Source organism: Parus major, chromosome 13, assembly GCF_001522545.3.
Source record: "Parus major isolate Abel chromosome 13, Parus_major1.1, whole genome shotgun sequence".
Classification (NCBI taxonomy): Eukaryota; Metazoa; Chordata; class Aves; order Passeriformes; family Paridae; genus Parus; species Parus major.
In genome coordinates this window covers 1,495,247-1,512,535 of record NC_031782.1, presented here as the reverse complement: position 1 = coordinate 1,512,535, position 17,289 = coordinate 1,495,247, and the positions used below count along the sequence as shown (strand labels likewise).

The 17,289-nt window shown below is 59.5% G+C and overlaps 1 protein-coding gene across 1 annotated transcript in view; it reads left to right on the top strand.

Moving 5' to 3' along the window:
- The window catches only part of PPARGC1B (PPARG coactivator 1 beta), a 45,056-nt gene that overhangs the window by 12,336 nt on the left and 15,431 nt on the right, over positions 1-17,289 (top strand). The window contains exon 2 of the mRNA XM_015642162.2: positions 16,977-17,150. Within this exon, the coding sequence (XP_015497648.1) occupies positions 16,977-17,150 (174 nt within the window). The remainder of the gene's footprint in view (positions 1-16,976; positions 17,151-17,289) is intronic.

The window sequence follows — 17,289 nt, the reverse complement described above, 5'->3', positions numbered from 1 at the left end:
TTGAACTCGGCAGTCCCTGAGTTCCTCAGGTTCCTGGGTTAATCTGTTCCTGCCTTTAATGAGCTGCCTCATTAAAGTGTTTTTCCCTAATAACCAACCCTCCGGGCTGGGTGATGTTCAGCTGCAGACAACTGGAGACCTGCAGGCTGCGAAGGGCTGCGTGTGGGGTGCAGGATGAGCACCATCCCTCTTCTCCCACACGGTGCCAAAAGGGCTGTGAAGGGAGCAGCCCAAAGCACCCCAAACCTGCCTCACCTGGGCTCCAGCACCAGATTTACTGCACCCACAAACTACAGGGCAGGCTGAACTGGGGGTGGTGCTGCCCAGTTGGCATGCAGCAAACTGGGGATACTGGAACTAACCCATCCTGCTGCAGAGTCCTACAAAATGTTCTTACCCAGGGATGTGCAGCACTGGGGCTGTGGGACATCACCCTAGGAGCCAGACCTGTGGGTGCATGCCTGCACTCCTTGGGCTGGGACTCATCTGCCCAGCCCTAATGAGGGGGTTTGCGCTTCTTGGTGCCTGGGAGCTGACCCGGCTGGTTTGGATAAATGGAAGTGGGAATCTCCCTCCTGAGGGCCTGCTCTGTGTGGAAGAGTGCACACACAGCTTGCAGTCGTGGCCTCCTGGGAACATCCATCCTGCAGGCATCTGTCCCACCTGGTCCCCTTGTCCTTGGTGGCTTGCCCTGTGTAAGCAGCCTTGGAGCAATGGCCACCAAGCAGAGCCTGTGGTGAGGCCACAGCCCCCGTCCCCAGGCCGTGGTTTTTAGGGTGTCAATGATGCAAGGCAGGAAGGTGCCTGGTTCTGGGGCTGCTCTGTTTATATTTAGCTGACCCAGTTGCTGAGCAGGGGCTGCTGGTCCCTCCTGGTGCAGCACTTGGGGTGCTGCGAGGGAATGCAGCAGCAGCATCCAGCTGGGAGTACAGGGCTGGGCTGCATCCTGCATCCCTGCATCCCTGCATCCCTGCATCCCTGCATCCTGCATCCCTGCATCCCTGCATCCCTGCATCCCTGCATCCTGCATCCCTGCATCCCTGCATCCCTGCATCCCTGCATCCTGCATCCCTGCATCCCTGCATCCCTGCATCCTGCATCCCTGCATCCCTGCAGCCTGCTCTGGAAGGGTTGGACTATGCTGGCACCCACTCTGCAGCCTGCCAGCCCCTCAGCACCCCAGATCCCCCAGGGAAGGAGGAGCTGCTCGTGCCCCGGGAGAGGTGGAGAGGCAGCAATTGCTGCCGGAGGGAGCAGCCCGGGGTTGTGCACAGGCTGAGGCAGGATCAGGCAGTGCTCAAACCCCGTTCCTGGAGGCATCCCATGGGGTTCTCCTGCCTCTCCAGCCTCAGCTCACCCCGCCAGCATCCTGCTGCTGTCTGCGGTGGGTGCTGCCGGCGTGTGAGGGGCTTGAGGGAGCTCCTGGAAAGCGTTGGGCTGCCAAAACACATCCTCTCAGTGCCAAGCACCTGCGAGGCAGCTGCTTCCCCAGGGCAGGAAGAAGATAAAAGGAAAATCTCTTTCAAAGGCAGGGTGGCCTCCTCCCCAGGAGCAGGGCGTGTGGCCAGGATGCTTTCCCGAAAAGAGCCGCTATCCCTGCCTAGCTGCCTGTGAGGGGCTGGAGGGGACACGGTGTTCCCATCCTGATGTCCCCGTGGCTGGCTGTTTCCAGGGCTGTTGTGGTTGGCACACCTGGAGAAAGGCGAGTCCCCAAGGCAGGTCAGAGCAAAGCACTTGCTGCGGAAAGGGAAATTAATTATGGGCACTTCGCTGTACTCCAAGTGACTGCAAAGGCTGATGTTTCTCCTGTTGGCTGATAAACTAATTGTAATGGCAAAACCTCAACAAAAGCCAGGCTCTTAAATGCTTTCTTAATTAATAATTCTCAATAATCACTTGACGTCAATGACCAATTAAAACTTTGGAGAAGGGAAGTTGTTGTTAAGTGCCCGGTACCTTTGCTCCTCCAGTCGCCGCAGCTCTGATGAATCCTGCAGAAAATCACCGGGAAGGCCAAGCCCGATGTTTTTAAAGGAAAACATTAAGCAGGAAAAACGTGAATATTCACGTGAGTGTCCACAGGGACTAGAGGAGGGAAGCTTAGCAGTCACTTGGCTCTGCTGCTCTCTGCTGAGCAGCCAGCAAGGGATGGCAATGCAGGTACCCAGAGGGGTGCAGGGGTGCCCCTTTCCTGCCCCTCTGGTGTGCTGAGCCCCCAGGGGCAGCACGAGTGGAAGGGCATCTTTTCAGGGAGCCCATATTCAAGGGGTCTTTAAAGTCCTGATGAATGTCCTGTCCTGTGGTGGGTCACCTCCTTTATTTGTCATGTGCCTCCTTCTTCTTCTCTTTCTCCTCCTCCTTCCCACAGCCTGTCTGAGGTCAGCATCTCCCAGGCCTGAAAGCATCACCAGCTGGATTTTACTGGGAGTTGAGTGGTACCCAATCCTTGGACTGTTAAGTGGAGCCTCTGGAAAGCTGCCATTCCTCTCCCTGCAGTGCTCCTGGCTGCAGCGCAGTGCTGGCAGGGTTAATGTCCTCCTCCTCCTCCTCTTCCTTCTCCTCCTTCTCCTCCTGCTCTCAGCTTCACAGCCATCTTAAAACTGCTGGAGCCAGAGCTGTGCACTCCCTGCTCCCGCTCCTTTTACAGTATGGGCTGGCTGGCCAGGGAGCCCGGCCGGCTCCTGCATCCATCCAACTCTTTTCCTTCTTTGGATGTGCCCTGCTCTGGCTGCCCGGGCGCTGCCTCCCTCCCACGGCACCCCGAGGGGCGATGCTCGGGGTCAGGGGCTGCCCTGGCTGGGCTCAGCAGTGCCAGGGTGAGATTTTTGCCCGTGTTTCTCCAGGATGGCTCTGGGTGTGTGCCAAGGTGGATGCCAGCAGCTCCCGGGCACCGATGGCACGGAGTGAGCGCTTTATACCCTACAAATCCCTTGGCGGGTGTTAGGAAAATCCTCCTGCGGGAAGGCTGGGACAGGGGCACGGTTGGTAGCCAAAGGAGAGTGAGGAGTGTGGCATAGGGTGGGAAGGAGCTTTGTGGCAGAGCATCCCATCGAGGATGGGCACGGGGCTCCTCCCAGCAGGACAGCAGCGGGGAAGAAGCAGTGGGAAGCCCTCAGAGGGCAGAGCCTCAGGCAGGCAGGCTCTGCTCCCCACCGAGAGCTTCCCCTGCCTGTCCCCACTCCCAGCTGGGCTCGGGGGTCCCGGGGGTGTTGCTGACCCGGCCCTCTGTGTGTCAGGACAGCAGCAGCACGTGCTCCTGGCTCTGTACCCCAGCGTGGCCTCTTACCCAAATACCAGCCACTGCCCAAGGGTTTGTGCCCCTCCTGAACCGGGGGAAAGCAGGGGAAAGGCCTCTGGGGCAGAAACAGAGTGTCCCCGTGTCCCCTCTGTGCTGCTTCAGCAGATGTCAGCACAGGGAGGAGGAGGATGTCACCCAGGGATCACATCTGGGGATTTTTTGCGTTGCTGAAAGTCCATGCACAGGACGGTGCCTGAAAAGGGAGTGAGGGGAGAAGGGGGAGCAGCCCCAAAAGGCACGGGGAGGTTTTTGGTGCTGCAGGTCCCCGTGGGTCACTGGCAGGAGCAGCCTCTCTGCAGCCCCCATGGCAATGGGGACACTGGGGAGGCCAAGGAGCCGTCATTCCAAGTGGCTTTTTCATGAGCCTGGTGCTGTCCCTGTGTGGGGACAGCAGCCTGGGGTATGAGATCACTCGTGTCCCTGGACATTAGCTGCTTCTGCAGCCACCAGGATCAGTGTCCAGCCAGGGCCTGGGCTGCTCACAGCAGGGACTGTCACCTCTGTCCCTGCTGGGGGGATGCTCAGGGGGCTGTGTCCCCCACTCCCAGTGCCCAGGTGTGGGAGGGTGGGTGTGGGAGGGTGCAGCAGGAGGGCCAGGCGGGTTCCCAGTCCCTTCCCAAGAAGATGGCACGGGCACAGTGGGCACCAGGCTCCATCCCATTGCCCCCACGGAGCGTTTGCAGCCCCAGCAGACCCCACAGCTTGTGTGAGACCCTCGGGAGGTGCTGGGAGCGGTGTGTGGGGGGCAGCACTGCTGCTGCAGTGGGTCCAGCTGCTCTCCAGCAGCGGAGCTTTATTGGCTTAACCCTTTCCTGGCACCTCCCGCTTGGCTGCCGTGGGGGAAGGCTGGGGAGCTGGGGGCCGGTTCCTTTGGCCAGGGCTGTGCCCCTGTGGGGCAGGGGGCTGACAGCGCTGGCAGCAGGGCCGTGGCCACCCAGGGAGCCCGGTGTCCCGGCGTGAACTGGCCGGGAGCCCCGGGAGGCGGGATGGATGCCTGGAGTTCCGTCCCGCTTGGCCCCGTCTCAATGGGACTCGGTGCCAGGAGTGGGGAGATGGCTGCTGCCAGTCCCTGCAGGGCCACAGCCCAGCCTGGCTGCCTGGCCATGCAGGCCATCCCTCCTTTTCACCCTTTTCTCCCAGATGTGCTGATGGAGGCTCCCAGGCCTCCTGCCAGAGGATGGGTGCCTTTCCTGTGGCTCCCCTGCTGCCAGAACTCAGGGCTGCCTCCTCACCCGAGCCAGCCAGGGGTGCCAGTGCTCAGCCTGGCTGCACTTGCTGTCTCCCTGGCACCACAGGCAGGGCGCCCTGTGCCAAGCACCCAGCTCACACCAGGATTCATTCTCTGTAGCACATCCCAGAGGGGAGATGGAGGCCTGGTGCTCGATGGCTCCCAGCCCCTCCTGCCTCTCTGTTCCATCTGTGGCTGGTTTGGTTGGGGAAGATCCCTGGATTTTGGCAGCAGGGAAGCCACAGGAGAGGCACCCATCCTTTGCTGAGCTGGGTACCACTCCTGCACTCAGCAGGAGCAGGGGCCCCCCTTCCCACCCAGGCAGGACCCGCTCGTGCCAGCACATCTAAACCCTTATGGGATGCAGAGTTGGGGATTTAGGCTCGGTCTCATCTCTCAGGAGACACCCAGGGGAAAAGGTTTGTGGATTATTTTATGCTTTGCACCCTGTTTGGGCCAGTGTGAGCCTGTGGATGTGTCCAGGCAGTCCCAGCCATGGGTGAGGGGAGCATCAGTGCAGCCCTGGCTCCTCTCACACCAAACCCAGCAGCTGCAGGATAATAAATGAGGAGTCTATATTTAGACACTGTGTCTGGAGCAGCGTCACGGCGTTGCCAGAGGGTTTTACCATTCACCACAGGCAGGTTTCCCTGCTCCTCCAGCTCCATGCCACCTCTGCAGAAAAGCTCATCAAAGACATCCAGCTGGAAAAGCATCCTGAGCAGAAAAACTGATACCTGCACAAAATCTCAGCACCCGCCGAGGGATGACAGAGCAGAGCATTCCAGGGAGCCTTGGAAAGAGCTGGCTCAGGGCCCGTTTTGTTTGGCAAAGGTTTTATTTTGTTGCACAGGATTTTGTAGTGAAGAAAACAGGGATGGAGCCATCCTTTGTGCCACCCCAGCCCGGTGTCAGCTCCTGTCCCACCTGGTGCAGCCAGGACAGCTCTCACCCCACGGAGCTGCTGCTCCCTGTGGTCCCTAAACCCCCCCAGCAGCCTGGCTGTGCCAGGAGCAGCTGATGCTGGGGAGGGGACAGTTCCCTGATGTGGCTGCCAGGTCGGTGGCAGTGCCTGGTAATCCGTGCTGAAATCCAAGGAGAGGCTGGAGTGTTGTGCAAAGGCTGGAGAGCCCCGTGCAGAGCCAGGCTGGGCTCTCCTGGCATCCCAGAGTGCAAGGTTGGTACTGCCTTGGGAATGAAGAGATTTGCATGAAGATTCCTGGTGCCTGGATCTGGGTTTTTTCCTGTATTTTGCAATGGCAGAGGATGGGGGGAGCAGATGCTGTCTGCTGCTGGTTCCTCCTAGCCTGAGGAGAGTTTCTCCAGGCAAAGCCAAGCACAGAGCCATTGCCATGAGGTGTGAGTGGCAGAGGCAGCTGGTGACAACAACGATGACCAGCTCTGCCCAAGCCTTCCTTTGTGGCTCACAGCACCAGGACTTTTTTCCTGCATCCTTCCTTCCACGGGAAGCCTTTTGCTTGGGTTTCTGCACCTCCCAGCGATGGGAATTGCCCATGTGAGCACAATGCTGGGTAAAACTCACCAGCAGTGGGGCAAACAGCCCCTTCCCACTGCTGCACCCCAGGGCTTGCACAGCCCCAGATGTCTGCTCCCAGCTGGGCACGATGGAAGCTGGGGCTGCCCTGGATCCCTGGCAGTGTCCAAGGCCAGCTTGGCCAGGGCTTGGAGAAACCTGGGGTATGGAAGGTGTGCCTGCCCATGGCAGGGGGTGGAACGAGATCTTTAAGGTTCCCTCCCAGTCCAAACCATGCCATGGTTCTGTGAAGGGCACATGGGCAGCTCCCCTGTGCCCACCCCAGCAGCACAGGGACACCCAAGGAGGACACCCCAAGGACAGCCCAGTGGCAGAGCTGGCTCACAGCTGAGCTGGGGGAGAGCAGCACACGGCGCTGGGGGACAGCGAGACCCCTGCCTGCCCCCACATCCCGGGGCACCCCAGGGAGGGACGGCCCCTCACCCACGGCAGGCGTGGGGACAGAGGCACCCACAGAGCTTGGGCAGCTGCCCTGGGCACTGGCAGCCGTTTGGGAGGAGGAGGAGGAGGAGGAGGAGGAGGGCACCTGACTGCCAGGCAGGAGTCCAACTAGTTGAAACAGCTCCCGTTGTGGTTTGCATAAGCAAGCCTGGCTGGGCCAGCTGTGGGCACACACGGTGTCTCACCGGGGCTGGCAGTGGGGCTGGCTGAGGTGGCACCGTGCCCTCTGTGTCCTGCTGGAGGGCAGGGCTGCCTGTTCTCCCCCAGCCCCAGCCCCAGCAATGGCCCTGCGAGTCCCCCCGTGGTGCCACACCGAGCACAGCCCGGTCCTGCTGCCCTCTGCCTCCCTGTGGACCCCTCCAGGGTGGCACTGGGGGCTCTGACAAGGACACCTGGCCACGATCCCACATGGCAGCCCCTGACACAGAGGCAGCAGAGGAGAGGGATGGATAAGAGCGAGAAACTGGAGCTGCTCACATGACTGGGGAGCTGGTGCCAGGCACTGGGGCCATGCAGAGTGCATGGAGGTGGCACACCAGGCCAGGGGTCAGGAGCCCTAACCTGTCCTGCACAGGGTTTCAGACCTGCTGGGATGTGGCACTGCCAGGGGAGAGGTGGTGCCCCCCACACCAGAGGGGACCCCTGGCTCTGATGCTCCCACTCCAGAGGTGCCTGCTGGGTCAGATCAATTCCTGCAGGATTCAGGGCTGGATTTCAGACCAGCCTGCCCTGGGGTCTCTTCTGTTGATCCCTGGAGTAGCTGGGGTCAAAACCAGGGGGAACAAGGCTTGGGGGCAGGCAGGCTCAGGGCAGGGTGGCGAGGGAGCCAGCACAGCACATGGAACAGTTAAAGGATCTGATTTTCTGTAAGAACTCATGCTTGTGGGCTTCACCCCAACTGGTTTGGGAGGAGGAGAGGGGCCCCCAACTGGTTTGGGAGGAGGAGAGGGGCCCCCAACTGGTTTGGGAGGAGGAGAGGGGCCCCAACCCTCAGCTGCTGCTGCAGGGAGTGGCCAGACCCCTCCTCTCATGCCCTGTTGGAGCCTGCCTGGGGTTTTGGGGAGGGGAAAGGTGTGGTCCCTCACAGGAGAGAATTTGAAATAGAACAAAGCTTTGTGTATGTGGGTTTGCATGTGCTCCTGAGGGAGCTTCATGCCCTCATAGGGTTTTTTCTATCTGGAGATCTTGGAGTAGTTTCTTTCCAGGTGAGTCAGTTGTTTGCAGAGTAGGAAGCCCGAAGAAAGCAGGTTGGCAGCTCCAGGCTGTGGCTCCCAGAAATTCTTCCTGCAGAACTAAAAGGCAGGGACAGAGCCCAGCCCTGGGGCAGGTGACCTGGCTGGGACAGCTAGCAGTGCCCAGGAGCAGACCCGGACACAGCAAAGCCTTGTGCAGCCCCAGGAAATCCCTGGAGCAAACAGGTTGTGCTGCTGGAAACACTGCCCAGAGGTGCTGCTCACCTCCACCATCCACCTGTGAGCGTGTCCCTGCATCCACAGACCTGCTGGGACCTGCTCTCCTCTCACCTTCCCCAGCCTCAGTTTTCCCACAGAACTGGAGTGGTATCAATATTGATAATCACCTTTTCCTAAGGACTCCCTGATGCCCACCTGGAGAATCCCCAGCTGTCAGCATTCCCCTTCCCCAGCAGCTTTCTGGGCACAGTGGTGTCAGAGCAGAGGCATGAGGTGACTGTGCTGGATGGTGACAGTCCCCTCTGCCATGGACACCTCCAGGTGCTGTGCAGAAAATGGGCAAATAAATAATTTATTTGGGTGTAGTTGGATGGGGAGGAGAGGGAGCCCCTGACTGAGGAGGAGAAGTGGGGTACCCCTCTCTGGCTGTCCCCAGGTGATGGGGACAGGGAGTTGCAGGGTGCCAGGTGATGTGCAGGAGTTGCCCTGCAGCACTGAGGGGTGGCCAGCAGAGCCTGGCAGAGCTGGGGCTTCCACCCACACTGGAATACGAGCATGGACCCACCTGGACAGGCCGGGCAGGAGGGTAAGGACAGACCTGAGTGGTTTTGCCCTTTGCATCCTCTGAGATCTCGTGCATGCAGCTGCAAACCTCATTTTCCCCTGGGAGCCAGGCCTGGAGGGGCTCCCAGAGGCCAGCACAGCCCGTGTCCAGCAGGAGAAAGCTCCTGGAGCATCCAGTGAGGCTTTGGTGGTGGCAGCCTGAGCTCCAGCAGCATGCTGGGGCTGCACCGAGGTCAGGCTAATGCGGGAAGATCCTCCTTGTGCCTTCTTAACCCCAGCTTGAACCTTCCCTGTCTCCTGCCTCGGCCTGATTAGCTCGGAGAGGTGGCACGGGCAGCCCTGGGCAGGGCAGGCTGCACCCCTGGGAGCTGCTGCAGGAGGGTGGGCAGCAGCAGCAGGAGGCACTGGCAGTGCAGGAGGCACTGGGAGTGCAGGAGGCACTGGGAGTGCAGGAGGCACTGGGAGTGCAGGAGGCACTGGCAGTGCAGGAGGCACTGGGAGCGCTGCCAGCAGGGGACAGCTTGTCCAGGCAGTGCCTGCTCCTCAGCACAGCATCAGCCAGGTGTGAACAGGCACCTGTGGCTCTGGGAGCCAAGGACATCCTGCAGGTGACAGTGACAGCGGGCTGGGGTGGCTGGCAGGCAGCAGCTTCTCTCTGCCTGCTTGTCAGGTGTGAAGGGGCAGGGTTTGGGCAGGATTTGGGCCGGGTGTCACCTCAGCTCCGGTGGCACACAGGACAACACCGAGTGCCAGAGGAGTTCCAGCCCTTGCTGAGCTGGGCAGAGCCAGGCTGAAGTGGTTCAGGGACTGCCAGGCTGTGGCTGTGGCTCCTGGAAAGCCAAGGGGAGCTTTTGGGGGCTTGGAAGATCCCAGAGCTGTGGCTGTGGGTAAGGAGCACGGCTGTGGCCAGGCTTGGTGGCACAGGCAGCACCCAGTGTGGCATGAGGTGGTGATGTCCCCGTGGGCAGTGTCTCTGCCTCTGGGTGCCACCACAGCACTGGCTTCACTGTGGGACAGTTGGAGGAACAGTTGGTGCTTCCAGGCAGGGATTTGCTCTCAGGGCTGGCTGAGAGGGGTGAAGAGCTGCCAGTGCCAGGGTGGGCAGCGCCTGTGGAGCTGAGCTGGGCTCAGGTGTGCCATGGCAGGATGTTTGCAATGTCCTCTGGCCTCGTGGAGCCCTGGCAGCCTCTGAGCTGGGCACCAAACCTCCACAGGACCTGGGGCTGCTCCTCCTCACCCCTGTGCCCACATCAGTCATGTGGCTGCTGGCTGCAGGGAGGAAGAGGAAGGTCTGAAAATAATCACCCCCTCATGTTTTCCTTACAAAAGGAGGCAGTTGCCATCGTGGGGAGTTCTTGTGACCAGCAGAGCTGGCTAACAGTCAGCTCCTGAGTGAGTCAGGACTTGTCCCCTGTCGTGGCACAGCCTGGCTCCCCGGGCTCCCAGCTTGTCTGTGGCCACAGCCTGTCCTGCCACCTCCAGGGCTGTGTGAGTGGCAGCAATCCCAAGAATTTCAGTGTCTCAGTGCCCTGCTGGCCTCCACCACAGTCCACCGGGCATCCTCTCGGGGTTGCAGGGCTTGTGCCACCTCTTGCTGTGTCCTTGTCCCACACAGACACAGCCAGCAGGGAGGGCTGGGGTGGTGCTGGGGGAGCCCTGCCTGCTCCTGCCCCTTCCCTGCCTGTCCCCATGGCTGGGGATCACAGAGCTGGAGAGCTCGGAGCTGGTGGCACATTTCAGTCCCTGCTGTGCTTTGTGCCCGGCTCAGCACGTGCCAGCTGCTCTCCGTTGGTCCTGCCTTCAGTTTGGGGCAGATAAGGAGGAATTTCTTGGAAAGCCCCAGCAGGGTTCAGCCCGGGGTCTGTGCCCTGCCTGGCTGATGCCATCGGGTGGTGGCAGGGAGCTGGTGGCAGGGGCAGGGCTGGCAGGAGCCCGTGGCACGTGTGTGTTTGGGGGTGGATGGTGCTTGCCAGGCTGGCTGCTGGCAGCGTGGGTACCAGGGGGTGCTGCTGTTTGGCCCCAGGGGCGCAGGATGGAGCTGTCACACGTGGGCAGGCACCGTTCTGAGCACGCTGTGGGTGCCCAGGTGTGCTGGCACTGCCTGGCAGAGCACAGGGCCAGGCAGGGCTGTTTCCATGAGGTGGTGTTGAGAGAGGAGGTGGCTCCTCGGGAACAGCCTGTTCCTGCTGTGCTCCTCGCACAGCCCCCACCTGCCCTTGCCTTGTGCCTGGCAGCACTGGAGGGTGCTTTAGGGTCTGTGAGGGGCTCCCTGGTGGCTGCTGCAGCCCTGGGCTGGTCCTGGAGCTCAGGCAGAACCAAAGTAGACCCTAATTTGGAGCCTGAATAAATGAGCTGAGTGTAGTGTGAACATGCAGCTCGTAACCTGTGATATACTTCGCTGCTGCCCTTCTTCCTAAAGCGACACACCTTTGTTTGAAGTATTCCAGCAGAATGTTGTTTATCCAGGGCATTATTACCAGTATCTCAGGCTCCTTATTTCTATCCTGTGACTCAAGGACAGTTTAGTGCAATTTCTTCCATCTTTCTTCCCTATCAAAGTTATCCTGGCAAGTTCATGTTTATTGTTTGCGGTTAATGTTTAATATTTCCCATTACTGGCATCTCATGGTTGATCTTAATTACACCCTGCTAATGTAAGACAAAAGTCAGCAAGTGAGACTCAGAGCTCGAGCTGGGGCTCAGAGCCTGGCACTGGGCACCCCTTTTCCCACTGAGCACCCCCTTCTCCCACTCAGCACCCCCTTTACCCACCCAGCACCCCCTTTACCCACTCAGCACCCCCTTTTCCCACTCAACACTCCCCTTCTCCCACTCAGCACCCCCTTTACCCACTCAGCACCCCCTTTACCCACTCAGCACTCCCCTTTTCCCACTGAGCACCCCCTTTTCCCACTCAGCACTCCCCTTTTCCCACTCAGCACCCCCTTTTCCCACTCAGCACATCTCAGGCTGTGCTGGGAGGGCGGCTGCTCCACGTGTGCCACAGAATCACAGAATCATTTAGGTTGGAAAAGGCTTCTAAGGTCATCAGGGGTAACCTTTGAGTCCAGCCCCTGAGTCCAGGCTGTGCTGGCACAGCGTGCCCGGCGTGGGGCCTGGCAGCTCCCACGTGCTGCACACACAGGGACCAGCAGAAGTTGCTTTGGAGTAGCTCAGGAGGAAGAAAGAGCTGCTGTTTGCTTAGTCCTGTCTTTAAATGAGGTTTTGCCCCTCTTGCTGGCTGGGCTGAATCGTTAAAATGGATTAGTAGAAAGTTTTTAAAACAAAAGTAATTAAAAATTAACAGGGAGCAGAGGGCAAAATGCCTGGCAGGACAGCGAGGTGGCTCGTGCTCCAGACAGCCTGGGAGGTTCCTGGGTGCCTTTCCCCCAAATCTGGGGAGGGGATGAGGGGCCTGCCCATCCCTGCACTCCCTGTGTGTGCAGCCAGGGTCCCCTCACCTCCAGGGACCCCTGGCCCTCGGCTTTGGGGCTCTCAGCTATAAATATCGGGGGTGTCAAGGGGTGACAGGGCCAAGGCACAACTCGACACCACCTCTCCCTCATTCACAGTGACATTTTGTCAAATGCCACTGAGGAGGGGGGTTGCTTATCTGCTGGCACACACTCTGGTGACCTTCACAGCTCTGGCCAGGTGCCTCCTTGCTGTATTTACACTTATTTATAGCTCTCTCCTCCATTCCCACCTCTGCCCTCCTCCCTGGTGCTGGAGCCGGGCTGCCCACCCCACAAACCCCACATCCCTCTGGGCTGGAGCTGCCACATCCTTGGGGGTGACAAAGAGCTGGCAGCCCCTGGCCTGGTGCTGATGGTCCAACCCCATGGGGACAATGTCACCTGGCTGGGAGCTGTGGGGACAGCAGGGTCCTGCTGTGGGTGATCCCCCCAAAGGCTCCTCACTCGGCTTCTGGGGCAGCCCAGGAGGGTGCTGGGGGTCTGCAGGCACCCCTGCCTGAAAGGGGTGAGGGGCTGTGCCCAGTGTCACATCAACCAATGTCACACCAGCCAATGTCACACCAGCCAATGTCACATCAACCAGTGCCACACCAACTGGTGTCATATCAACCAGTGTCACACCAACCAGTGTCACATCAACCAGTGTCACATCAACCAGTGTCACATCAACCAGAGTGCCACATCAACCAGTGCCACATCAACCAGTGTCACATCAACCAGTGTCACACCAGCCAGTGTCACATCAACCAGTGCCACACCAACCAGTGTCACACCAACCAGTGCCACATCAACCAGTGTCACACCAGCCAGTGTCACATCAACCAGTGCCACATCAACCAGTGCCACATCAACCAGTGTCACATCAACCAGTGTCACATCAACCAGAGTGCCACATCAACCAGTGCCACATCAACCAGTTCCACACCAGTGCCACACCAGTATCACACCAGTTCCACACCAGTTCCACACCAGTGCCACACCAGTATCACCCCAGTGTCACCCCAGTGCCACCTGCCCGGTGCCAGCCCGCCGTGCGGAGCAGCCTGCAGTCTCCCTGCAGGGCTGTAATCCCCGTTTGAAGCAGTCTGTGATTATGGATTTCCCTGATAAGCCCAGACGACTCTCTGCAAAACCCCTGCCCAAGGATTTTCTTTCCTTTTTCGAGTCAGGCCCGGGTGAGGGTGAGGAGGGAGAAGCTCCCCGTGGGGCCGAGGGAGGGCTGGTGGGAGCAGCACTTGGTGTTCTCGGCATTTCTCGCCTTTTGCTACTTTGGGTCCCAGCCTGAACGCCCCTGGCTCGTTTGGGGCTGTGTCTGCAGCACGTGTGGATGTATATTTATCCCTTAATGCTCTGGGTAGGCTCTGAGCTGTGCAGGGAGGAGCTGAGTCACCGTTTGCTCCCTGGTGAGGAGTGGGCTGCCTGTGGCCCCTCGAGGTGCTGCCTCTCCCCTTTGTTCCAAGAGTGGCAGGGCCATGCAGAGCACCCCGTGCAGGCAGTGCAGGATGAGGCTCCTGGAAGCTGCTGCTGGCAGCTCTTCAGAGGCTGCCCCAGTGCAGGCTGAGCAAGCACAAGCCCTGGTGTGCCATCACCCCGGGTGCCCGCAGCCCAAAACACTTGGCCATGACTTCAAGGGGCTGGACCCGGGGGTTCTGCAGATAAGGGCGATTTCTACCGGTGCTGTTGTTGGAGTGAGACAGAGGAGAGCACCTGCAGGTCTCCCTGTCACGGTCACTGCGCTGTCCCCGGCTCCCTGAGGCAGACAATGAGCTGAGCCCTTGCTTGCCCTGGCTCAGGTTGCTCTTTCCTGGCAGCAGGGCTGTTCTGCTCTCCCTGGGCTCGTGGCCACAGCTGTCCCCAGGAGCCAGCAGCCTGACCCCAGCCAGCCTCTCCAGTCCTGCTGACTGCAGGGTTTAGTTTGGGGAGCACAAGTTGACGCTGAAAAAGAGGAAAACATTTCCTGTCTCGTTAATCCAGTGTTTGAATTAGAGTTGGGCCTGGGCAGGAGGCTCGTGTCTCCTCAGAGATAAAGAGCTCACGTGCCAGAGTTCACACTGCTCCAAACCAGAAGGACTGAAAGGGACATGTCCCACCTGCTGTCCCCAGGGTGTCATCCTTGGATGTGGCTCCAGCCCAGGACGTGTCCCCAGAGCCTCTGGGGACACCAGAGACAGTGGCCTGCACTGAATACCCTCACAGGTGGGCAGGGAGATGGATCTAAGCCCTGTGCCAGCTCCTCGTGCCACCGCTGCCCTGGGAAGGACAGGCTGGGGACATTGCAAAGGGACAGGGAGTGGGAGCAGTGGTGGCAGCCTCAGAGCACCCAGGAGCTCTTCCATGGCCAGGAGACCAAGGGATGCTGACCAAGGAGCCAGCAGGAGCTCTCCTCCTGGAGCAGGGATCCGTCAGACGCCGCCTGCAGCTCTCTGGTCGCAGCCTTGCTGCAGCACACCCGGGCCAGGTGTCTGGGCTGGAGGATGCCTCCAAATTTCTGAGCATGTCTCCATGGGTGTTTGCTGGCTGCACACCAAGAACCCATGGCTGATCTTCCTACAAAGTCCCGAGTAAAATTAGAACAAAAGTTCACTCCTCTCCCAAGGCAGCAGGAAGTGCAAAAGGGTGGGAAAAGGGAGAGTGGGAGCAGATGAGGTCCCGTGCCCACAGGCAGCCTCCCCACGGCTGCTGCCACGGGCAGGGCCTGGACCCTTCCCCAAGCCTGTGGCCAGCCCAGAGGGGCTCAGTGCTGCTCAGGGTTCTGAGCTGGGAGTGATGGGCACCCTCTGGAGCCCCAGGTCCTGCCTGCCTGGGCTGGATACATGACACTGCCAGCACTGCTTGGAGTGCTGGGTGCCCATCCAGGTGCCAGAATGGGTGACTTCAATCAGCAAAGGCTGTGCCCGTGGTTTTCCAGGAGGAGGAGGCTCAATTCAGAGCTGAGTTTTGGGCATTCCTGAGCTGTAGCAGGAAGCTGGGAGCATCCCTGGCGTGGCAGTGGCGGGGCAGTGCTGCCCTGGAGTGCCCAGGGAGGGCAGCTCAGCAGCTTTAGATTGCAGGAGTTTATTTTTACCCAGCCCTGTTGCCAATGGGGACATGTCACATCTGTGGAGTTGATCAAAAGACATCCCGAGCACTGGTGTCAGCTGCTCCTTGTGATCTCAGCACCAGGATCTTTTCCCTTGTGGCATATCAAAAGGAGCAGGAGAATTTGGCTGCTCTGCTATTTTTAATTGCACGCACACACGCACACACAGACACACGTATATCTATGTATGTATGGCTTGGCTAAAAATAAAAGCCTTTGCCTGTGTTCCCATGGGAAGATTTGGGGGAGAAGGGGGAGACAAAGTTGTCACAAGACTTTTTCTGGAGCAGGCGCTAGAGCAGGGACAGGAAGGCAGGGACAAGCCACAGCAGGTAAGGGACACATCTGAAAGGCCAAAGCACATCTGATCCCAGAGCAGAGGGGACAGAACAAGGGGAAAAGCAGCATCTGTGTCCCCCAGAGCTGGCAGTGGGGACACTCCTGACCTGCTGCATGCGCTCTGACACCTGGGAACAAAGGTTTTTGCAGGGCAGGTTAGAAAATCCCATCCTGGGGGCCCAGCGAGGAGTATCAGCTCCCAGAGCCACTCAGAGCTGCTTGATACACTTTGTGGCACCACACTTGTGGTATCTACCGGATACACATCCTTCCAGCAAAAAGGTGAAAAGTCCTGGGAGAGCTCCCAGGGCTTTGGGGCAGCAGCAGCAGCTCCCTGTGTCCCCCAGCCCCACTGCAGGCCCTGGGCATGGCACCCTCAGGCCATAAAACCACTCTCCCCTGCCCTTGCTGTGCCCTCCAAGGTGCTCTCCCTGTTTTCCACCTCCCCTGGGACTGGTCATGGTGGGAAACAGGTGAGAAATGCAAAGTGGGAGTGAGTGTGTGCACGGGAGTGTCCTTTGGAGTGTCCTGGATGTGGTGGCAGACCGGCTCCTCAGCCTGGGGGAACACAGTCAGTAATCCCAGATTATCCCAATTTGAAAAACAAAAAATGAGAAAGAGAGAAAAGCTGTCTTTTCCATCCCTGCAGCTGGGTTTGAAATCCCTTTTCCTTCCCACTGAGTGACGGAGGAGACCCTTCCAGGGTGCTTCAGGAGGAGGGGCCCCCACGCTCCCCTGCAGCCTCTCTCACATGCTCAGATGTTTGCCTGCTCCAAAATCCATTTGCTCTGTAAATAAACTTGCTTCCCTCACTGCCAGAAAACTCCCCTTGGGCAGCCAGTGCTGGGAGGAGTCGCAGCAGACCTTTCCCCTCTGTGTTTTAGCCTGGACACCGAGGCAAAACCAGGCACGGTGCAAATGCCAGGGCAGGCAGCGGGTGCTGGGTGCTGCCGTGGGGTTCCATGGCTGCAAGCCAGACCCAAGTGGGGCAGGTGCCAGCTCCTTTCTGTGGTTAAATGGAGATTTTTAGCTCAGCTCCTGCAGCTCACATCCCCCATGTGCTCTCAGGCATCCTCTCATTTCCAGGCACGGGGCAGGGAGCAGGGTCTGGGTTGCCTTGGCGGCACTTTGGGATGTGCAGCTTCCCCAGAGGGATGTCTTGAGTGCTTCAGGGCCCCGTGGTGGGGACAGGTGTGAGGCTGGCCCTGTGTGCTGCTGTCCCAGGCCTCCTGTGCTGATCCTCAGGCCACCTGGATGTCACTTTTAGGGCAGCAGGGGCAGGAGTTGCCCTGGGAGCCCTGGGTGGCCGTGCTGTGCCCTGCTCTCGCTGGGAGAGACGAGGCTCTTCCCATGCAGGTCCTGCTGTTCCAGGGGGGGTTTGGTGGCAGCTGTGGGGCTGCTCACAGTGACCAGTGGCAGAGCCAGTGGGAGAAGAGGTGCCCAGCACACCCTGCCAGCGCCGTGGCACCGCTCCTGGAGCCAGGAAGGGGCCTTGGAGCAGGGCTGGCATCACTGGGCACACCTGGGGCGATGCTGCTGCCTTTACCGCCGGGCTCAGCCCTTTCTGTGCTTCCCTGTGTGCAGTATGAGGTGTCTGGCGAGGAGCATCTCTACTCTGACTTCCCCGAGATCGATCTGTCCCAGCTGGACGCCGGAGACCTGGACTCTGCTGGGTGTTTCAGCGAGCTGCAGTGGGGCGGGGAGCACTCGGAGACCGACTCCAGCCAGTACAGCACCGACGACTCCGAGCTCTTCCAGGTACCCCCAACCCCCCGAGGGTGCAGGCAGGGGGAGAAGGAGGGTGGGAGGAGGGAACACACATAACTATTAATATCTCCTCCCCAGCTGATTAGTGCTCCATTAATTTGTGCACCAGCTCTAAATGGGGCAAGCAGAG